Genomic DNA, 23,287 nt, shown 5'->3' on the forward strand with positions numbered 1-23,287 from the left:
GCTTAAAGGTAGTTGATGCTGGGCAGCAGCAACTTTCTCTGTTAGCAACTGCCTACAAGATTTTGAAATGAGATGTCCTTGCCCCTGCTGGCTGCAGTGGCCCTGAAGAGGGCAGTGTGAATTAGACAAAACCAGCAGAGGTGCAGCTCTGGTACCTGAGAAGGATGTCAAGCTACCACATCTTTTTTAAAGCATTTCAGTTGAGTAAAGTTACTGGGCAATCATCTTTAAAGGCAACTGGGCAGTTCAATAAAAAAAAAAAAAAAAATCAAACCCAACTCGTATACAAATATATGTGACAAAAAAATTAAGGGCAAGAAAAAAGAAGAATGTGGTCATTAACCAAGGCAAAGAGAAAGATCAAGCTAAGGCTGTAATGCAGAGACTGGTTTGCTCAAGGTTCAGATGTTTGGTTCAACAGTAAAGCTGCCAACATGCTGCCATGGATAAGGTTATAGAGCTAACAGTAAGGATCTGAATGGGATAGATGTGTGAATGCACATGTGGATGCAAGGACTACTACCGCTTGCGACTGAGGTGCTTCCCCACTCACAAGGAGAAAGCAGAAAAGCCACTGTGGCATGGACATGTACCTGGACATGACTGGGGTATGCAGTGTTGGGAATTCCCCTTCTGAAGCTTATGCAGGCTGATGCCAGTCCCCTTTTCCTGGGACTGCTCTGGCAGACTTCACCTTTGGGCTAAAACCTTGCTTTATGAGGTCTGAAGATACCATGATGGCAGCCATGAGCCATGAAACAGGTCACACAGGCCCTATGAAATGGTGAATTCACATCTTTATTATTTTACTTCTTTGGGACTTACTGATGTCTATAGCTAAACTAGCAGAAAAATTGGTGAGATTCTGATGAACCAACTATTTTTTTAAATTTGTTTATGTTTTGAAGGTGCATCAGAAAGCTTCAGCTTCTACATCTCGTGGTTGTGGTTACTGAAGTGGCCATGGGCCACTCCCCTCACCTGGTTAGCATTTTATACACACAAGGAAAAGGAAAAGCAGCACATGCTGAACTTTGCACTCTAAAGTCAGCTGCTTCAAATATTCTTTCTTCCCTCCTTCTAAGTTACACTTCTGGAATTACTCAAAGTTACTTATGACCTTTTAGGGAGGGGTGTTAATGAGCAGAGGCACTGAGGGTGACAATGGGCACTTAGCGCATAATTTGAAGGATGAAGGTTAAAACAGGCCAACGGCAACATAACAAATTTACTTGTCCTCATCTTCCAGTGTGGTATTTGTAGTGTAATAGTTAAAATGGAATTACATTTCATGTCAAGATGGTGGCTAATCAAGTAACACTAGGCTATAGTGTGTTCATGGGCTTGAGGAAAGGGGTGGTAATGGTATTGTCACTCCTAAAGCTTTTTATTTCTGATTTACAGAAGAATTTATATTGCAACCACAATGCAATCATGGTGTTTCCTAAATTCTAGGACCTTTTCTGTAGTCCCGAGTGATTTCACTAGTACTGCTATCAATTTTATTTCCCCTACATAATTTAGGGATTTGCTTTAGTTTTAGATCAGTACAGCAAGGATCTGCATCCATTCAATGCATTTATGATGAAAATCATCAGAATTGGCTGCTTTGAATATGGTTTATTATTCTGATTTCTGCTGTTGCCTAATTAATGTACTGCTTTAAAAGCAGTTCTGTATAGATGTCAAACAAAAACTTCAACAAAAGTGTAATCACACTTTACTTATACCTAAAGATGTATAAGAAAGACATGGCAACAGAAATCAAACTATGCTACTACTCTCCCAGATACCAAAGCATAATCTAACCCATCCCTGAAGAAGTATTAGATCTGTTGGGGGAAAACTGAAAACAGTTGAAAACATTGTTAAATTAATAATTCATAAAATCCGTTCAGGTGATAGAAAAGAGTCGTTTTTACAGAATTTTTATGTCTTCTAAACAATTTAGCAAAGGGAACTTTTTAAAGAAAGGGAAACAGCATGACTGGCACTACAGAAAGTTATGGGACAAATACTCCCTGCACAAGATTAGCAGGTGACAAATGAGAAGTAGGCAATGGAGGGGAAAAGCAGGAGGATAGTGTCAGACTCTTTGTAAACAAAGCAGCTTGGGAGATGGCTGTTCAGTGGAACTTCTTGGCTCCCTCTGTTTTTTCCAGGTTTAAGATGCTAAAATCAGTTAGTTGTGCAAAATCCAGGCCTTATAGAAAGAGATGACTTTTTAGGATGCTTTGCAGCAGGGACTGAAGCTGTATATTTAGTTGGCATGCACATTTTAAAAGCCTTGGGAGAACAGCATTAAAGGGTCACCCAAAATTAAGATCAACTCATTTTTAACAAGTTATCAACAAATCAACAAATGATAAAGCATGGGAGTACAAGATGAAATGTCCCAAGGGCTGACATAACCTGTGCAGCAAGGTAACCCTTTGCTTTGTATAGTGTGAAAAGCATCACATATGCATTTGACAACACAATAGTCAATCCTCCCCCTTCTCCTCCCTCTCACTAATAACAGCAAATTGCAATAGTCCCAATAGGAGTGATGCATGGAGGGGGGATGTACCTCCATGAGGGTCTCCTTTTCTATTTACAGCAACAGACAAGAAATGAGAGAAAAACATACCTCCCTTTCATACCATTTTCCATCTTGCTTCAGCTCCAAGTGGAGTGTAGGCTATATTTAATAAAGGTGATAAGGGCGTTCCTGGCTACAGCAGCTCTACATAAGCAAACATAAATTTCCAGTAGAATAACAGCTGCAGTAACTGAACATTTTGCCTCTACTCTGCTTAGTTGAATGCTGGACACTGGCACATGCTGGTATTTGCTGTAGTGTGTCTTCCCTACAGCCTTACAGGAAAGAGAAAACAAACTTCCCTTTTGCCCTTAGAGGGAATTAGACATGTGGCAAAATGCTCAGCTGTAGGCATAGGTGAAGAGGCAGCCAGGGTAGTGTTGCAGAGAGGGCAGTTTGACAGTGCCATTTCTCTTCAAGCAATACTCCATAAGAGCAATGAAAGGATCACTAGTCTGTGCTTGGTTCACCCGTTTTAGATGTAGGATTCTTTAGCTACTCCAAATGTGACTTCAAAGGCTCTTCTTGGAGCAAAATAAATTTCCGTTTTCTCTAGTGAGTCACACATTTGGTTACTACAATAATTAGCTGGCTATCCTCTCTCATGACAATTTTTGAAGGGAAGATATTACCCCCAAAAATGTCGCCATCTTAATTGTCCTATAGCCCCACCTTTTCACTGACTAGTATTTATTTACTTATTTTCTAAGTTAAATAGGTTTACTGACCTGGTTTGACATCCACATGACAGTTGCATTCACAGCTAATTTCAAGTGTGAAGTTCTGTTGCAGTTTCTGGTGGCTCACACTGCTGCAAGGTTGAATTAAAATGAAGGCTACGAAATGTATCACCTCTTCTGGTAGGAGCCTGACTTATGGGCAGGTTCTGAGCTCTGGGGTCATGCCAGATCCTCTAAACACTCATGCTTTGCTTCCTTTGCTAGTGTGAGTGAGGGACACACAATCTCAGATGGAAAGACAATATAAATTGACAAGCTCGTTGTTTCTTAATTTATCACCCGCAAACAGGCAATTAATGAACCCCAAGTACTTCTTTGCTGTATACCTTGAATGCCTTCTGTCTTTTGCAACAGAGCACAGCTTGGTTTAAATGATGATATCATAAACTCGGCCCACTCTTCCCAACCATTCCCGCACTGCCTGGCGGACACGGATGTCTGTCACGTGGCAAGTCAGCTGGCTGATACAGGGAAACACTGCTGGCTGCAGGGCCGTGAAAGTTTGGTCTGGCAGAGCCTGAATCTGGTTGAGAACTGTCAGCACCATGTTGGTCCATGCCTATGAAGAAATTGGATTTAAAAAAACACTCTTTAGAAGACCCTTCTAAATAGGTGAGCCCAGTGATTGAGATAGAAAATAAAGTATCTGGTGGTTGCAGGCTCATGAAGCAGACTTAGTAATGCCAGCATATTCATTTAATGTTCACCATGTCTTCATAAATCACATTCACTACTAAGTCATGATCTGAATTTGTATTGCAGGTACCATGCTCACCCCTTCCTTTTTTTTGTCCCACAGTGAACAAAATCTGTCCAATTTGATGCTTTCACTGATTTGTTCATTTGGACATGCAAACAGCAAGCTTCTGTTTAGCAAAAGAACCCATTATTTTTCTCTGAAATTAAAAAAAACCACATTCTTAAGCACAAAGGCAGTGTGACAAGCAGCATGGAATTTTCAAAAGCCTTCAGTGGGCTACAACCCACAGCAGCAAGCAATGAGTTTGCTGTAGGTAGTCAGTTCTCAGGATTAAGGGCAGCTTTGGTCCCAGTCACAGAAGCACTCTTGAAAGCTGAACTAGCCTGATGACACTTCCCTGAAGACTGACTTTCTTTTAAGAGGACAGAATCAGGTTTTTATTAATTCCAGCTCCTGAAATCATGAGGATTTCATTATATAATACAATATTTAACAAGAAGATAATAAAAAATATGTAAGTATCTTTTCTTTTATTGCTATTATTATTAGCCTTCTACAAGAATGTCTTACCTGTATCTGGGCCTCTGCATCCCTAATAGATATATTCAGGGAGCTCACTGTGGACCCTGAACGTGGTCTCTTCTCTTGTCTCAGGATCTCTGGGCCAGCACTGAATGAATGCCTCATCTGACCTTGATCTAGAAGATGTTGTGGCCGCTGGAGTACAGGTGACTCTGGCCCTCTTGAACCCAGGAGTTCCCCTTTCTTTTCCACTTTGACGTCTTTGGTGAAGGATGTCATGGCCTGTTGCTGCTTTCTCTTCTTGTATTCTGTCATAAACTTGGAGATGGTTTTGTCAGTGGCTATGGTGTAGATTTTGTTGCCAGCACTTTCCCACCATTCTTTCTTCTTGGTTTGCTCTTTTTTCTCTGGTTTAGGACTCAGGGGTGGAGGTAGCAGTAATATTTCTCCACTGCTTCCTCGAGGTGTCAAGCTCTCTCCCAGCTGGTCCCTGATTTGACTTCGGTCATCTTCTGATGGTGTGTCCTTTCCAGATAGCCCTCCAGTTGATGGGGTGGAGGTTTCTGAGTGAAAAGATGGTAAAATGAAAAAAGAGTCACCTTTGAACACTGGAGGCTCCTCTACATTATTCTCCAGGTCCAGATGCATTTGGATGTAGTTGTTGCACAGTTCCATGCAGAGCTTGTGAAGCCGCTTGATCAGCCACCCCCAGTCTGCATTGCTGACAGGCTGGACGCTCAAAGATGGGATTCGAGCCCTCCACTGCCTCTTCTCCTTCCCTCGTGGGGGACTGACCTGGGCAGTTTCTTCAAAAATGTCTTCATCTTCTGAAGAACACTGCTGTGATGAGTCTGTGCTTCTCTCATCATCTTCAAAGAGGATCTTTTTCACTTGCTCTGCAGTGATGTTCTCCTGGTTTGTCAGGATTGCACAGACCAAGGCGTGGAAGTAGATATTGAAGCTCATTGCTGACTGGCGATACAGGTTGGCAGCTCCACTAATGCCAGACACCTTTTTCAACAAACACTTCAGCCCAGGTCTGGTGTCAAACTCTCTGGCTGTTCTGTAGGAGTCCAGGAGTAAGTCAAAGATGACAGCCAGGTTTTGCATGGAGATGTACCTGAGAAAACCAGCCAACTTGTTTTCTGGTACTTGTATTGCCATTTTCTCCTCCAAGTTAGAAGGGCCTTTCACAAATTCTTCCAGTAAAATGTCATATAAATTCTGGAGCAGTACTTGGTGGGACAGCAAACTCACCACTATCGTCCTGAAAGGAATACTTGGTAAACCAAGCATGGGAAGGAAAAAATAATAGAATATTAAAATGGTGCATTGTGCTTATACTAGGAATAAAAGCATGCTCAGATATTTCAGCCTGCTATAACTGAAGAATTTATTAACACACAAATTATTCCTCCACCAACATGTCAGACAACCTTTATTTTGCCATGACAAATTGAGGCTAAAACTAGTTTACTACTCAGTTTCCATTTCCACTAATGCCCAGGAGTACTTCTTAAAAATAAACCATGAAGAGGTATCCAACCAATAAAGAAACACGTACAGAAACATCAGCAGTGCAATGCAGCATGCAAAGAAGCTGAAGTCTGGCTGAAGGCACTGCTTGCTCCTGAGACTTCAACTTGGACACTGAGATCCTAGCATGGAAATATCGATTTCTACCCCTGTTCCTCACATATGATATTGGGTGATTCTTAGCTGTGCTCCTGTTACAGAGATGCTGGAGGTTGTTTTAGCCCTCACTGATTTTCGATTTGCACAGGAGACACAGGAATGGCAAATGCCTCCAACCAAAGTTTTCAGGTCTTTCACCAGTAAATAGCTGAGAGGCTTACAGGCAAGCAAGGCTTGGAAGAAAGAAAGGATTGATGTTTGGTATCTCATGGATTTCAAATTATAAACTGTTAAATGTATCTTAAGGTCTTTTAAAAAGGTCTTTATATAAGATTACAGGGCAATGTTGTAAATGGAGCTGATGCCCATAACAATAATTGGTTTGATGCAATGGATCAAGTTTTAATTAGCACAGCTATCAAGCAAGGAAGAGATTTTTCAGTTTGCTTGCAATATTGAAGTTCTAGGTCTATGTCAAAGCAAATCTTCATGTAACACGAGAAGTTCAGTGGTAGACTTTTGGCATTTTTTGTTGCAAAAATTCTTCTGGTTTCATTAAACAACTTTCAAAAGCGTTTGGGAATAACAAGACAAAAAGCCAAATACTATTTTTTTTTTGAGAAATCCTGTCAAAACACAATTTTGAGAATAAACCATTTAAAAAAAAGCTCAGGCAAAACTGTTTTTCAGTTACATTCCCTGTGTCAGTTTGCCTATCATGACACAACTGTCAGTGCTGACACATCAGTAAAATTTAGTAGTCTTATTATTTGACAGTGATAAAATGTTGATGATTAGCACATACAGTTGAGCTCTTTATGGGGAAGTAGTTTTCTGCTGTAAAAATCATTAGAGGCTCTGATTCAGAAAAGCTCTTTAGAGCATATATAAAGTTAAATGAGAGCTTGCAGTGATTTCAAGCAACTAAGCCATTTTCAAAAGCAGGGTCAGGAATGAAGAAGATCGGTTTTCCTTGTAATAGCCCAAAAAGCAATTTACAAGGACAGAGTAAAGTACTGCTCAATCCCAAAAGGAACTGATAGAGAACTACAGGTGAAAACACAATGTCAAAGCTGGTTAAGGATAGTATTTTCTTATTCTGCCCAAAGTTTCAAACTGAAATTTATGATTACTTTTTAGGAAGAAGAAAAGCTCCCTTACCCCAGCTTCCTGTGAAACGATGCAGCATTAAGGAAACAAAACCAAAAGGGAGAAGTGAAACCCTGCCAAGGTTAAAGTAAAACTTTGGAAAGGCCACATTTACTATCATGCATGATTGCCATATTACTGCACTGTGAAGCAAATAATATGAAAACAGTGGCACAGTCAACTTGTGAGCTGTGTTTTGGTGACAAAATGAGCATTGCTGGGATAACACTTGGCTATGGGCATATACACATTTAGCAGTTTGTTGCACAAAGCACAGTGTGAGAGCATTCAGAGTTTGTCTTAATTGCAAGCTTTATTTATTTGTTTAAAGACAAGCAAAACCCTGGCTACTCTTACAAACACAGCCTGTTAGACTGCATGGCCTTATGTGCTGTGAGAGGTGACTATTCCAGTCTTTTGCTTTGCATTCATGGTAATGAGAATAATGACCTGCTAGCCTTTGGATAAAAAAGGTATTTTCCCCTATGAAGGAAGGGTTTAAGCTGTGATCTCAAGCTTTCTTTGTCTCTGTGCAGGGCCCTGTTCTCTGATGGTGAGGCAGCAGAGCACCTGCTCTTGGGGGAATACTTCCGTACAGCAGTGTAATAGAGACATCTTGCATGGTCTTCCCTCCTGTCCATCCAAAGAAGGAACATCACATTCTGTCTCCTTGTTGCATGCAACAGTTTAGATTTGAATGGTATAAAACCATGTTTGGTGTCTCATAAAAGACAATTTCATACCATTACATACCTTGCAATACAAACACAAACCCTGAATGCAGAATTCTGATTCTTGGCCCAAATGATGGTACAGCAGTTGTTTAAACCACCAAATGCAAGCAAAAGAAAATATTTTTTTACAGTATCAGACTGTAGTGCAAATAGATGAATTTCTCAGGTGATAACAGAAGGACTTCCACAAAAATTATGTGCCTAGCAAAAACAACGCACCCTAGCTTAACATTGACAGCTTTGCAGATTTGGATGTGGTCTCTTCAGTCTATAATGCCTCAGTTTATCCACTACCTTTTTCTACCTTCTTAACAAAGTAATACTGAATTTAAAGACCCTTAGTGAAGCAGATATTGCATTTTCTATGTATCACTAAAAATGCAACAGCGTCACAAAACCTAATTTGATCAGTGCATTCGTTTTTGTTGGTGAGCCCTATGGAGAGGTATAATTTACCAGGCTCACTCATAGTTCTTCCTGTCCAGCAATATTTTTATCTTGCTTTTAGTGACACAGTGTCTTCCTTGGAAAATATTTTACCTTCTCTGGTTATGCCCATTTGGCTTCTTATCTGGTGGCAGGTCAATGATGAGCACACATGACTGGGCATGTTCAAACCCCTCCTTGTTGCTAGGGGTTTTTGGGGAGCACTGAGTCTCCAGCATGAAGACCTAGAAAACAACAAGTTACATAAAAGAATCAGTTTAGCACTTGCAGTGGGTCTGGGGGGGAGGGGGGGGGGAGAGGCTGAGGATAGGATTCCTTGCAGTGTGAAATATCTGTCATACTGCATTATTTTGCAGTGATAGAGAGGTAGGTATCTCCCCAAGCAGACCTTTCCTGAAGGATGCTACTTTGGTAAAACAGGAATGAGCTACCTCCAGACATCCAGCAGGGTGCAGGGCAAAGGACATATATATTTTTCTCTGAACCTGTATATGGCATAACACCACATGCCAAACCAAGCTTTCTGCTGTCTGTATGCTTCTATCTGAAAGTATCATGTATAGTGGAGACAAGGACCTGTTTGCAGAGTTAGCCAGTTGCCCCTGGAAAGGTTGGTTGTTGGAAGGATTATTTTCAGCCATGAAGATACAACAGACACTTAATAAGCAATCCTTTGGGGGTGTGTTGTGGTTTAATCACAGGCAGCAACTAAATACCAAGCAGCCACGAACTTACCACACCCCCCACCCCATCCCTCTCAAGGATGGGGAGGGGAATCAGGGAAAAAATTATAAACCCTATGGGTTGACATAAGAACAGTTTCATAATTTAAATAAAAGACAGTAATATCAATCACCACCACAAAAAGGGAGGCAACAACAACAACAAAAAAAAGAGCGCAAGAAATAAAACTTGCACAGTAGAGTTGCTCATGACCCAATGACTGATGCTGAGCCTGTTCCTGAGCAGCCCCTGCCAGACAACTCCCCTCATTTACATACTGAGCATGACAATCTATGGTATGGGATATCCCTCTGGCCAGTCTCCATCAGCTGTCCTGGCCATGCTCCCCCCAGGCTTCTCATGCACCTCCTTACTGGCAGAGGATGGAAAACTGAATGGTCCTTGACTTAGTGTCAGCATTATTCAGCAACACCTAGAACATCAGTGTGCTATCAACATTATTCTCAACTAAATTCAAACCACAGCATTGTACCAATTACTAGGAAGAAAATTAACTCCATTCCAGCCAAAATCAGGGAAGCAGTTCTCAATTGCTTTGTTTTGTAGTTTCATAGTTGTGACAAATCCTCACTGAGGAGGACTCGGGGAGTGCCACTGATAGTGTCTACAAAGAAAGTATTATGTTACATTCCCTGCTTTCTTGAGTTAATTTAAAACACATTTTCTATTCTATTTCTATGTCTGCCTCTACCACACTATTTGTGATCGCCAATCCCGATCTGTGTGTCTCAGATTTTCAAACAGCATCAGAGTATGACTTATCAAGTCAAAAATTGACACCAAACATCTGCTGGCTGTTTTAATCTATCTGCTTTCCCATGCTGAAACTGTCACATGGTATTTACAGTTTTATAGTACCCTGCAGGTCATTAAGTTCAGTCTGCTGTATTTCAAAGAACTTGTTTCATATAACCACTTTCATAGAATGAATAACCTCCATTGTAGTCAAAAAGACCCTAAGAATGTTGTTTCCAAGTTTGCTCTGCTGATTTTGGTTAGGAGTTAGTGAATTATTTTTTAAATGTCAGCATTATTCTCTATTTCCCAGTAACCCTTTTTCTTTTTTGCAATCTATACCTAGGTATTTATAGAGAAAAATGCTTTGATAGGTTAATCAAATCTTGTTCTCCTATTTTCATATCACCATCTCTGTTGCAGTGCAATTTTTGTCCTTTGAATTTATCATTCTTTAACAGAGTACTCAGAAATCTGTGACATTCTTGATGAGGATTCACAGAGACACCACTATTTCCCTTTCTCTATCAGAAACATTTCTGATGTATCCTAACCATACATCACGTCTGATGTATGCTAACCTGGCAATTTTTAAAATTACATTACACAGTAATGTACATTGTCAGTTCTCTTTTGACAGCTTACCCATGCATTTTTTCCCACCCTAGGCATTCCAAATTCCTATTTACAGGATGACAGGATTTGTTTGTTTGTTTGTTTGTTTTTTCTCTAGTTTTTGTTAATTTTTCTGAATACTACTTTTAGACAATTCATATTAGCCTGGTGATGAGAAAGTGTTTGCCTGTAGGGTTTGTGAGGAAGATGGTGGAAAAAATACACCTTCGTAAAGAAAAGCTCCAAGTTTAAAATGTTTTCTGAGTTCCCCTGAAACATCTGTCAGTACCTGTTGTGCCATGGCTCTGATTCTCCAGTACTCAGCTTCAGCACTTGGTGAGAGGCAGGGGGCTGCCACCTTCACTTCACAGGCATCTCCACTAAAGCTTTCAGTACCACTGTGGAAATAGCCCAACAGGTTCTATAGAGAGACACAACATCAGAATTTCACTGTGCGTTAAACAAATGACTGTAGCCATGTCCAGCCTGTTTGTGTGAAATACAAGATTCAGTGACTTTTCCCATTCCCACCAGCTGGTCACCTGCCATCTAGCAATTAATATATCCAATGTAAAGGCAGCTTCTTATGGATGCTGGTCTGCAAAGCCTTCAGAGGATTTTTTGTTTACAAAACAGACAGTGAATTGAAAACTAGACGATCTGGAGCATGCAGCTACAGCAAAGCAACATTCTCTTCTACAAAGTTTTTGTAAATCCAGAGGAAAAAAATGGATCAAAAGGGTATTTTTCACCTATTGAACTCTTCTGATTTCATACTGGCAAGGCAATTAAAAATAAGTTTGAACTGTAAGGTACTAGTGTTTTCTGTATATGTTTAGAAAAACTGACTTCAATCTCCATTGTTGATCCAACATGTTTAATCGACAAATTAACGACTTGTCAAAAGTCCATCCACTATGTGATTACATTTTGACTGACAGCAAAATGGCAGTTTTACCTTTACTGGCTCCAGAGTGGCAGAGAATGCATCCTGCAAGGCACAACATGCAAGTCTCCACATCTCTTCAGTAAAAACAGGCCCTGCGGTCACCAACACATACCTGCCAAGGACACAGGAAAATGTTACCATGTTCAAGAAGGAAATAGACAATCCTTACTTATAAACGAGAAGGTTGAAAATTCCCATCTTTGGAAGTGTCCAAGGCCAAGCTGGATGGGGCTTGAAGCAGCTTGGTCTATCTAGTGGAATGTGTCTCTGCCCATGGCAGGGGAGTTGATACTATAAGTGATCTTTAAAGTCCCTTCCAACACAAACCATTCTATGATTCTATGAAAACAGAACAAAAGGCTTACCCAGTAGCTAGCTAATGTTATCCAATCTCCTCAGTTGTTACCCTGACCTAATTTTGTAATTATACTATAGTTTTGAGTATACTATTTTTTTTTCTTCTTTGCTTTTCCTCTTTGACATCTTGCCACAAGAACCACGCACTATGTGACTGTATAAATGCAGTGCTTATTTTGATTATGACTGTAATAACCTGTAGACTGGGAAAGGTGCTAATTATGTCTAAAGACCTGTGAATGCCAGAAGACCCTTTTTTAAAGGATTAATTATTGACTAACTATATATAAGTCATGTGCAAGTGGTTTTTTTGAGAATCATACACATAGTAATGCCTAAAATCACAGGTTCTGAAGCACACTGAAAACAGCAAGAAAAGGTTAGTAAGTCTAAAATTCACTATTCAACTAAAAAGAGCTAAGATGTATTATAGACTTCTTTTCAGATGCTAACCAACTTATCAGTCCACAAGTTCTTCAAAGGCATAGATGTCTTTTTTGAATAAAATGCTAAGAGTGGACAGATTGGGTTACCTGATACAGGAGCAGCCAACTCTGGAAATAATTTCTGTTGGTTCTGCCACACAGGCTACCAGCAACTTGAAAAGATCTTTCAACATAGTATTGATCATATTTTCATAACCAATATCTATAAGAGAAAAACACAATACAGGTTTTAACATCATTGACTTTTCATTATTATGAAACAAACAGTCTTGCTACACTTACTGCTATTCAGAGAATTTGCAAAACCAAATGCCTTTTATGCAGCTATTGAAACATGCATCACATCAAGCTGAAATAAGAACAATCCTTTTTAAGTTAACAATATAAAATATCTGGACTGAAGTGATACAGGAGATATTATCTTAGATCCTGTTTCTGATATCCTAGTTTCTTGTGATCAAAGTCTTTGTATCTTCTTTTGGGAAGTACACTAAAGATGATGATCTTTTAATTTTGAAGAGAGCCCTGATCTGAGGAGGAGCCTGGTCTAAATAACCTCCATAAGTGTCTTAAAATTTTTTTTCCCATAATTCTAAACCCTATAAAGAAAAAAAAAATCTCAACCAGATTTTTTTAAGTTTCCTCCCATTTTATGCTTGAGCAACCAAAAAACAATGAAACACCTCCCCGAGCAGCTATTCAGTAACATGCCACCGATGACAGTAGATGTGACACTACAGTGACATACCTGAGTGTATGAAATTTTGAATGTGCTCCACTACAAGTTCACTGGAAAGGCCAATGGCATGCTTGAAATTAGAAGACGCCACATCCCAGTAAGAATGGTCACCATGGCTGCGATGGAGCCAAAGAGACATCGTGGGAAGAAGAAGATGTACAACTGCATAAATGCCAAATCCTGGTCCTTAAAATAAACACAATAATGGTTGTATACACTTGCTTACAAAGCCTACATGCCAGTAAATTTGTTAACTTGTTCCAAGCTGAAGCCTGAGGTAATGCTGAGGGAAAGAGATTCTGCAACTTTTTTGTGGGATGAGAGTGGCAAAATATTTTGGATGTACTTATGAGGTACATTTAGCCAACTGTTTACCTGCAGTCTTTCCCAGCTGATCTGCAGAATTATGTAATTTTCTCTTTCCATTTCCTAGACATGAAGCAGACATTTTCTGTGGCTAGGACATTGATAGAGTACCACATCTCTTTATAGTGCAGTGTTCAGTATATTCTTACAAGGTGCCTTTTGTCAACAGAATGATGGACTAACTAGAACAATTCATCAGCTCTGAGAAAATCCCTTTCTAGTAGGCAATGTTTCTGTGCAGCTTTAGCACAGGTAATATGCTTTACAGAAATGGCTTAGGAGTCTAAAAGGTTTGGCTAGGACTCCACTAGCTCACATTCTATCAAGCCCTTTCATTACCAGGCGTCTTGGCAACATCCCTCAGCAGCTCAAAGAGCAGATCCAAAGTAGGAGGCTGGTGCTGACGGGGACAGTTGGATATGGCAGTTGTTAATTCTTCCAGCAGAATAATCCAGACATTGATAAGGCCTACAAGTAAAGAAAGAAAGATTAAAAACCACGAGTAAGATACTACTTGACACAAGTCAAACCTGCCCTCAGAAATGAAGGAAATGAATACATTAATTAGCTTAAAGATCATGGTTCTTGCATGTTTACTGTTGCTGTGTAACCGTTGTGGGCAATAGCCATTTTTGAAATAACTGTTTCCTTTTCCCTCCCTTTTTATCGAGTTTGTTGCTTTGTCCCATCCTTCCTCATAAATGCAAACCTTATTCTGGTCATACTTTACCATTCTTACCAGCTTATTCTCCTTAACCTTGTGTAAAACACCCCACAAATATATATATAAATAAAACCTCATCTCATTACCATTGCAAATGCTGTCCAGAATAGATTGTAATCCTTTAGGTTATGCTTTAAAGGAAGTCTCCTGAGGAGACTAGCCATGATTTAACTGGATCTACTTAGTACTCCGAACTGAACAGTAAAAATGTCTCATGAGGTTTAATCAGGCTGGTTCATGTGTCACCTTTAGATACTGAAGAGGTCACAGAGCTGGATGACTGCCAGAACAGGAGAAAGCATACAGCTGAGCTCTTGTCTACACTGGCAAACAGGTACCCCCCAAAAGATTATGCCTTGTGTCTTTGTATGGTCAGTTTGTCAAGCAATGTTCTAACACCACTGCCATGTAAATAACAAATTGGGTGACAGTCTCAGGGCTTAGCTCTGACAAGAGCCAAAAGAAAGTTTATTTGCTGCAGGGTAATATTTCTGTTTACAGCAAGAGATTGACAGGCAGAGTCAATTTAGAACAGTAGGAAACTGAGCTGAAGAGACCTTAGGCCAAGTCTGACTCAGAGCAGAGGCTTCAATGACTTGGGTCTCCTACATCCCAGGTGAATATCCTAAAACCCTCTGAGAGAGAAAAACCAAATCACAGAAGGAAGTAAAAGGCTGTTTTGTGAAAAACTAGGACTTGTGACTTTCTGGTTTCAGCGAGCAGCTTTTCTCTCCTTTATCCAGGGTAGCAGGAACTGGAAAATCCATGTGGTAGAAGAGTCTAGATAGAAGTAGGCACCAAGGGCCAGTCTGGTGAGGCACATGAATGAAATGCACTGGAGTCAGCCTACTTTCTGCCAGGTTGCCGCTGACTCTTCACAGAGGCAGCCTGGTTGGAACAGCTCAGTAGTTCACATATTCAAAAGTACTGCTGTGAAGGTCTCCTAAGCCCAGCAACCATAAGGCTACATTCCTCTACTACTTGGCTCTGCACACTCTAGTTCATCCAACACCCGATTAATCCACAACCCAAATAAACTACACAAAGAATCAGGAGACAAATGCTGCTTGTTTTTCTGGAGGTCACAGTGCTTTTTATGGGCTTCAGAAATTCACTGTTTATTTCAACAGACCACAGGACCTAAGTTTGGAAACATTTAAACAATGATTCTTTATCTTTCTAGACTATAACTCAATACTGGTATTTTTTTCTGTTAAAGGTAGGCCTGCCAATACCAACTTCAAAAGGTTTTCAGTCCTTTACTTTAGCTGTGGTCTAGAAAGTATTTTTGTGTTAGCTCTCAGAAATACACAATGGTTGTATTATGAATATCAGCAAAATCAAAATAATTGTTAATCAAATACTGTTATCTTTCCCTAAGAGAGGGGTTGTATTTCTCTTATATATGAACTATATCTTTTACATTAAGAAGGTGACAGGACCTGAACTTCCAAGATGGGTGTGTGTAGACAGCAAGGAAACAAACTGTGAAGTTTTCTCTCTTTTTTGCTTTCAGCAGTTGGCAAAATTTGCAGCAACATGTGGAAGCAGCAATTGATTACTTCTGCATTTGCTACTTTCAATGCACTTACCAGTGTCATCATCAAAGTCAGAGAGGATGCACTCAATCCCATCCTCACTGCTGGCTGACTGTTCCTGTGCTCTCCGGGGCAAGTTACCCAGCCGGCCACTGAGAAAGATGGGTTTCAAGGGCATTTTATAGATTTTGGCTAACAACTTGGGAAAGTGGAGAAGAGGAGAGAGAAAAAAGGAGAAGATGAACATCCATGAAAAAGTTTGTAAAAGTGATCACATACAACACAGGTACGTGAAAGAAAATAGAAGGTATGCAAACACAATTAGAGGCCAGAAGGCTTCCATTCACTAACAAGTAAAAAGCTGTGGGTAAAGAGCAAACACTACAACTCACTGATTGCATCTATGACCTATGAAGCTCCTTTAGCCGTACTATTGCAGGGATACTACCAGCATTTATTCATTAATTATTTCTAAGTAAATAAAGTACTTGCAATATACAGAAAGGATTTTTTTTTAGTCATTCCTGTTCTTTTACTGGCAAGTTAAAAGGTGTAAGAAGATATAAATGGCTGCTTCTTTTAAAGAGGAGAAAATATTTCCCTTTCACTATGAACTGGAGTTTGTATGGATGAGGAATAGCAATGTGGTACAAATATTGTATAGACAGAACATACATTAGACATACAGATAGATATTGACTAATGTTTTAGATGAACAAGACATATATATGCTCTGTGCAAGGAGATTACAGGAAATATGCCAGCATTCTAATTATTAGAGATTTGTCCTGAGCCTCAGATATGTTTACATGGTACAAATAAGCTGCTTCTGCATTTCAGAGGATGTAAGCTGTTGTTTTTAAAATATAAGAATTCTCAACTTCTTGTTTTGGGCTTTTTTGTCTTTCATTCCCAACACTGTTTATGCTAACTGTTTAAATAAGAATGAATTTAGCTTTGAATTATGTTCTCTAAGGTTTAGAACATTCACATTTTCTCACAAGCTCCCTGGGTCTGAGTGTTTTTTATCTCCTTGGTTTTCCCACTGCTAACTGGCCGGGAAGGTATGATATTCCCTCAGACTACCACCATCCATTTGGCAGTGAGGGTATTACCATCAGGGTCACCACAGACTCTGCTGGGTTCATGCAAGTTGTCCAATGGCTGATGCAAAGCCTGCAGGTTAGAAATGTTTCCCAGCCCAGCCTGTGAAAGATTGTCCATCATACCTGAGAACATCTCCTGAGGTAATCAAGCGCAGGAAGGCACAAGTCTGTAGAAGCAGATCCTGATCCTGGCACACAGTCACCCATCTCCTTACAGTCTACTTCCCCTGGGGACAGGAAAGGCAGCATTGGGAAGGACAGAAGAAAAGAAATAAATAGAACATTAGTTTTATTTTCTCATTCACTTACACCCTAATGTGGAACAGAATCCAGAAAACATATTTTGTTTGATCTTCTTAGATGACAATAAGGTGACCTTCATACAAACAATGCAGTAGCACTGGTTATAGTTTGTACACAATTTTTTATAGGACTAAATGCTTTAATAAACATATGCCTACTTAATATCTCTTTAGTAGAGTCTTTGGGAGTTCTAATAAAAATACATTATATTATCTGTCATATTGACTCCATTCCACTTTCTTCCATGGGTGTAGGAATTACTTGCTCATATTCATCCTTTGCTCAATTACTATACTATTTTTTCCTATTCATTTGCACACCACTGACCTGGAAAATTACTCTACCACGAGTTCTTCCTATTAGTTTATTTACTGCTTAAATACATAATTTTATATACTGTATACTACACTTCCTTCTGCTGTCTAACGCAGGCACCAAGGTTCACAGTTTTAACTGTATGACACATATCCTCAGGTTCTAGTGCCTCTCTATTGCTGGTATTCCCAACTTCCATCAGCAGACTGCTCCCTTCCAGCCAGCTTCACTAAGAGAATTCAATAAGCAGAGCTAAGGCATCCTGCTGCAGAGCTCCTGTCTGGATAACTCTATTCACTCCATCATTTTCCCTGTCTGCCAGTCTGCCAGTTTCCTCTCAGCTAATGTTCTGTCCACCTTAGAATACTTGGCTCAAAACCATTTTTCCAGTTTAGCCAAATACTTCCCCTTCAGTGCCAAATCTGAAGAGTGACTAAATGCCTATTAGCATTTTCTTGCCTTAAAAAGTTATTCTTCTCATAAAAAACCCACAAGATAAATACTAAATTCTTTTATTAGATCCTACTTTGTTCTCTTCTCACTATACTTGTTTTTCCATGCTCTTAACTATTTTAAAGTTCTGTCTTCTACTGAGATCAGCCAAGTCAGCCAGTGAAGTTTGAATCCCTTAGTTTTACAATAAAATGCACATAGTATGGCATTGTACTTATTGATGTTTCCCATTGTCTCATTACCTTTAATACAAAAAAAGACCTTGCTTTTTGATATGTGACCACAATGGGGTCAAATTATGTCATGAAAGCAAGAAATGTAAAGAAATTTAAGACAGGCTTTTAAGCTTTCCAGAAGTTCCCTCTATTGGTACTGGACATGTAAGTTTATTTCTCTTTTGTAGTAGTAAGTACAATTACAATTACATCACAAGGTGAATTCTTCCCCCATTGAAATCAACGGTGAAATAGCTCAATGAGATGAGTAACATTAAAGAGTAGATCTGCTGCAGCTAGGTGCTTCATTTAAATCAAAAGGAGTTGCTTACAGACCTAGAAACCTCTGTGAATGAATATTCATATAGAAACCAAAAGCCTCAACTACTTAAAAATTCTATAATTTACATCCACAAAAGGCCCCCAACATTGTCACAGTTCAATGAAAAGTCTGAAATTCTAATGATCAAGGCAAGTCATGAATCACCAGCATGGGGGCAGAACGACCCAGCATCATTTCCCTTTGTTCTGAAGGCTGGTGAAGCATGACAATTATTCTGCAGGGTCACCCTGACATGCTATGCCTGGTCTCTGCTGCCCACAGTGTAAAACATGCCCTGCTCTCTTCCAAACATTCCATGTTGTCTCTGCACAATGCCAGGCCATTTCTGCAATATTCTAGGTCTGGAGGTTTTTTTATTATTTATATGAATATAAGTAAGTCCTGGTGTAAACTAAGATCAAATTAAGAAGCAGACACTTAATAGTGAGATGCATCTTCACTGCTATAAAAATTTGAAAAACTGATCATATTAAAAATGTACAGAAATAATCCCTTGGCCTTCATTTAATTTTATTTTTTAAAGCATTCTGGACTCAACATCTTCACTGCCCCTCTCCTTCCTACCATGCTATGCATTGCATAATTGAATTATCTTTTCTGTGGGATCAAGCTTGACATATCATGACTTAATAGGAAAATATTTACCCAGTCCTTTGACAAATTTCATAAGGCACATAATATAACTGGTGGCAGCGTTGGCAAAGACCTGGATGTTGTCTGTGTTTAGAAATGCTTCAAAGACATCAAACACCGGAGCCTGGCGTTTCCCTGTGGAGACAGCAAGATGAGAACTCCTCCTCACACCCCCTTAAAAATAATTTTCCGACTATTTTTCAACTATTAAACTCAATCTGTAGAATCTGTCCTATTCTGGGCAGAGACTGAAACAATCTTAAAAGTAAAACCTTCTCTTGCTCCTGGGGCAACTCATGTAGCATTTCATAGGAAGTGATAGTGATTCCCTCCTTTGCCCAGTCTATGACAAATACCAGTTTATTTATGCCTGCTCAAATAGTAAGAGCAGGTTTGAGGTCTTGAACTCAGGAGCTAATACTTCTGTTTGGTGGAGGTTTCTGTTTAGTTTCTGGTTTAGTTTTTGATAAGTGCCAAGATGACATCAATCATGCACATAACTATTCAGACTATAGAGTAACAAAATAGCCTTGCTTTTCCAAAGTAGATTATCAGTCTTCAAAAGCTGTATACACCAGCATTCAGCCATCAACCATAACAGATCTCAATAACAAGGTTTAGGAAGAAAACCACATCCCTCACGTGTGACTTGTCCCATTTAAACATACCCTCTAATGCAGCAAAAGAACAGAAAAAAAGTGTTTTCCCATATTAACACATTTCCATAAGAGCAAACATCTCTGAGAGGGATGCACATTCTTACAGAAATGTGGTGTGTAATAGCACTAGGAATTTGAAAGCCTTGTGATAAAATGCCTGGACAAGCACTTGCCTAGATTATCACATTAAGCTACCCTGATATATAAGAGCAATATATAGGTTTCATACAATAGGGAAGACAGCCCACAAGAGACATGCTGCTTAGATATGGTCCTTTCTCCAGTAGGATAGTGACAAATGCTCAGCCAAGCTCAGAACCCTTGCACTACTGTCTTGCTCAGAATTATTCAAGTGATTTGAAGCATTTCTTTCTTATTCTAATAATTTGTTAGAATGTAGAGGATAAAAGGTCAGAACAATATGTCTGCTTTCCTTCCCACCCCAACTAATAAGGCAGATACTTTGGTACAGCTCTGGAGTGTTGTAGTGCCACTGTTCAGTTCGGGCATTTAAATACATTGAGTTAGTTACTGCGTCCCCCAGGGAATCAAAAGCACATTTGAAACCGGGCAGTAAGTTCTTACCCATAGAGTATTCTCCTACAAGGTACTCTTTAACCTCTGACTTGCTGCTGCTGTGCACTGTTTCCAGGGCACTGAACAGGGGTCTCCATCCTGACTGGATCTGGGTAGAACACATTTCCACCAACTCTCCTATAGAGGTGATCACCTGCAGCCAGAAGGGGGGCAGGGGGGGGGTTAAAAGAAAAAGAACCAAAAAACAGAACTGATACATAGATGAATCTTCAGAAGGAATGAGAATGTCTTTGAACATATTCCTAGACCTCACTATGACAGTCTAGATTAATTTATTCTTTAAAATTTTTTAGTAGAAAAATCTTTATTTAATTGCTTTAAAAACAGGTCTACTGTCTCTGTGCTCTTCTATAATGCTGGATTAGGGCAGAGTACTTTCAATTCCTTGAAGGTGACTAAAAGGCAATATTCAAAGGGAATTTGGGAAACACTCTCAGGAGGACCAAGTGCACTCTGGAAACCATTCTTATGGACATGGAGACCAGATATGGACACACTGATCAGAGCTGACTTGCCTGGTCCTGCACGTCCTCATCACACAGCTCCAGCTGCATGATGCGCTCAAAGGGGCGGAAAAGCGCCTCATTGAAGTGGAAGTGAGAAGGCTCATTCCAGTCCATCAGCACTTCGGTGAGGATGTCATGGATGAAGGAGACAGCCTTCTGAGACACGTGTCTCTCCTTGTGACAGGCGGCCTGCAGGGAAAGAAGTATTAGACTGTGTCCAAGCAAAAAATTATGTTTAGTCAGACACTTTCAAGGGAGGTAAGCATTACATGCTCCTGAACCTTCAGAACAGCTTCAGCACTGACATGACCAGGGATCCCACTATAATGGAAACAGGAGACGACTGCCATGGAAACAGATGACTGAGACTATGAGCTGCCTGGAGGTCCACAGATGTAGGAAAGTTTTCGGACAATTAAAAACACATAGAGCTAAAATTAAGTAAATTAAATACTAAAACCCACAGAACAGAACTTGTGAGAAATATTGTCCTTTGTTTGGACTGTGTGACCGTTTTTCCCTTCAAAAGGTAGCAGCTGAGCTGGCTTTATGTGGGAAAAGAATACCTGCATCCTTTTATGGGAAGAATTGCAAGTATGCATACCTTGACTGGGAATATAGGCAGATGGAGGAGTCACTTAGAGACCATTGGGGTCATTTCAGTTTTTTCACCAGACAATTTGCACCATATTGCAGAAGTCCAACACCCTGTTCCTGCCCCTTTTGGTCACTTACAAGCATACTCCTTGGTGTGTGCAATATATGATGGCAATATATGACACAGTGTATACAGCACAGAGCAGATTTGGCAATATTCTCCATCGTTTTCAGCTTTGTTGCTTCGTGCACACATTCCCATTTTTGTCTCCCATTCCTACCTCTACGAGATGAGGTGCCACGAGGCTCCAGCAGCGCATGAGGTGGAGCAGTGGGCGGGACTTACTCCTTACAATTCTGAGCATGGCATCACCAAGTCGGAATAAATGAAGTGCACTTCTCCTGTCCTGTGTAGATTTTACTTCACCTACAAGAAAGTATATGAATAAATGGAAGCTAAGCATCAGCTGCTCTTCCACTCCTAAATGTCTGAACTGGAATTAGAAATTATTAAATGATTGATTATGTGATTAATTACCGGTAAGTTTTAGTGCGGGCAAGAAAAAGAAAAAAAACAAACCCAAACCCAATGTAAAACACATTGGTAAATGTGGTAAAAAGGAAAAAGGACAGGAGACAGACCCAAGTTTAAAGTTTCCTAAACATACTTTAAGTGGTCACTTTTTTTTGCAAACATATGAAAGACAAAGTCTTGGAGAAGTAGCACAGAAAAGTTAAGCAAGGAGTTAAATAATTGATATTACGACCCAAAATGGCAGCTATGAAAGGTTTTGGTGACATCTACAGGAAAGATTATAAACTGCAAAATTTTTAGCTTGGGTATTTAATTTCATATTTCCTATTAAGCAAAGGATACAAACAACAGAATGTGAGAAAATGCTTTTCTGCTCCTTAATCACTTATATGTGTTATTTCCTGTTGAAAGGGATTAATCTTCCATTGCTCTTACAACATCCTTCATTTCAAATACACTGGTGCTTTTATCTCTAACAAAAGATGTAATCAGGGGACATATCCCTTTTAAAATAAAAAAATCCCCACTTCCTCTATCTAAATTTTAATTTCAGTATTAAAACTACTGTTGATTGACGAATACATAACATGAAAAGAGGAAATCTATTTATTACAAGTAGAGTTATGAATGTTGAGGTCTGGAGACAAGCAAGACCAAAAAAAAAAAAAGACTTGAAGTGTCATACTGAGAAAATGACAAGTAGCACTTCAGGGACAGAAGAAACAAATTAATTACAGACATAGATAAAAACTGTGTCTCCCACAGGACAAAACAAAACCTGTATGACTAATCCAGCTTCTACAGACACAGTATAAATTTAAGTGAAATTATCTTCCTTTGTGTCCAATTCTGCTCTATTTGAGTCAGAGATGGAAACAACAATATATAGGTTTTGTACTGTGAGGTACATGCTCTACTCTGTTGGAGAACATCAAGCAGGCCAAATCCCACTGCTTTGTTTAACATTCTTTGTTTGTGTGCTTTGTTCTCTATCACCATTTCCTGAACACTTCTGACGTTGCCCTATTGTCAAATGTCAAACCTAAATCCAGTGTCTTAAGTCTGGACTGACCCAAGTTTCCATACTGGCCTGGGTTCAAAAACAGAGCTGTGATTATATATTGGCAGGCAATTAACACCCCCAAAGTCCAAGAACCAAATGAATGTCCTGTGATATGTTTCAAAGCAGGTGTGAATGTGGTCCCTGTTCAAAAAAAGTACTCAACCTTTTCTAAAGACAAAAAATATTTCCCACAATTCTAATAAGAAAGATCTTATTAGACTACATAGTGTGTTTTATTTAC

General features: G+C 39.6%; 1 protein-coding gene across 1 annotated transcript in view; it reads right to left on the reverse strand.

The window, feature by feature from the left end:
• Window positions 1-3,554: 3,554 nt before the first annotated feature.
• Window positions 3,555-23,287, reverse strand: part of ARFGEF3 (ARFGEF family member 3) — a 79,209-nt gene continuing 59,476 nt past the window's right edge. Inside the window, exons 22-35 of the mRNA XM_066315604.1 lie at window positions 21,730-21,875; window positions 20,861-21,040; window positions 20,334-20,478; window positions 19,102-19,224; window positions 16,951-17,054; window positions 15,776-15,920; window positions 13,799-13,927; window positions 13,103-13,279; window positions 12,442-12,556; window positions 11,561-11,663; window positions 10,892-11,023; window positions 8,602-8,732; window positions 4,592-5,822; window positions 3,555-3,880 (exon numbers count right to left, since the gene is read on the reverse strand). Coding sequence (XP_066171701.1) covers window positions 3,689-3,880; window positions 4,592-5,822; window positions 8,602-8,732; window positions 10,892-11,023; window positions 11,561-11,663; window positions 12,442-12,556; window positions 13,103-13,279; window positions 13,799-13,927; window positions 15,776-15,920; window positions 16,951-17,054; window positions 19,102-19,224; window positions 20,334-20,478; window positions 20,861-21,040; window positions 21,730-21,875 — 3,053 coding nt within the window. The 3' untranslated portion in view covers window positions 3,555-3,688. The remainder of the gene's footprint in view (window positions 3,881-4,591; window positions 5,823-8,601; window positions 8,733-10,891; window positions 11,024-11,560; window positions 11,664-12,441; window positions 12,557-13,102; window positions 13,280-13,798; window positions 13,928-15,775; window positions 15,921-16,950; window positions 17,055-19,101; window positions 19,225-20,333; window positions 20,479-20,860; window positions 21,041-21,729; window positions 21,876-23,287) is intronic.

Source organism: Sylvia atricapilla, chromosome 3 (assembly GCF_009819655.1).
Source record: "Sylvia atricapilla isolate bSylAtr1 chromosome 3, bSylAtr1.pri, whole genome shotgun sequence".
Classification (NCBI taxonomy): domain Eukaryota; kingdom Metazoa; phylum Chordata; class Aves; order Passeriformes; family Sylviidae; genus Sylvia; species Sylvia atricapilla.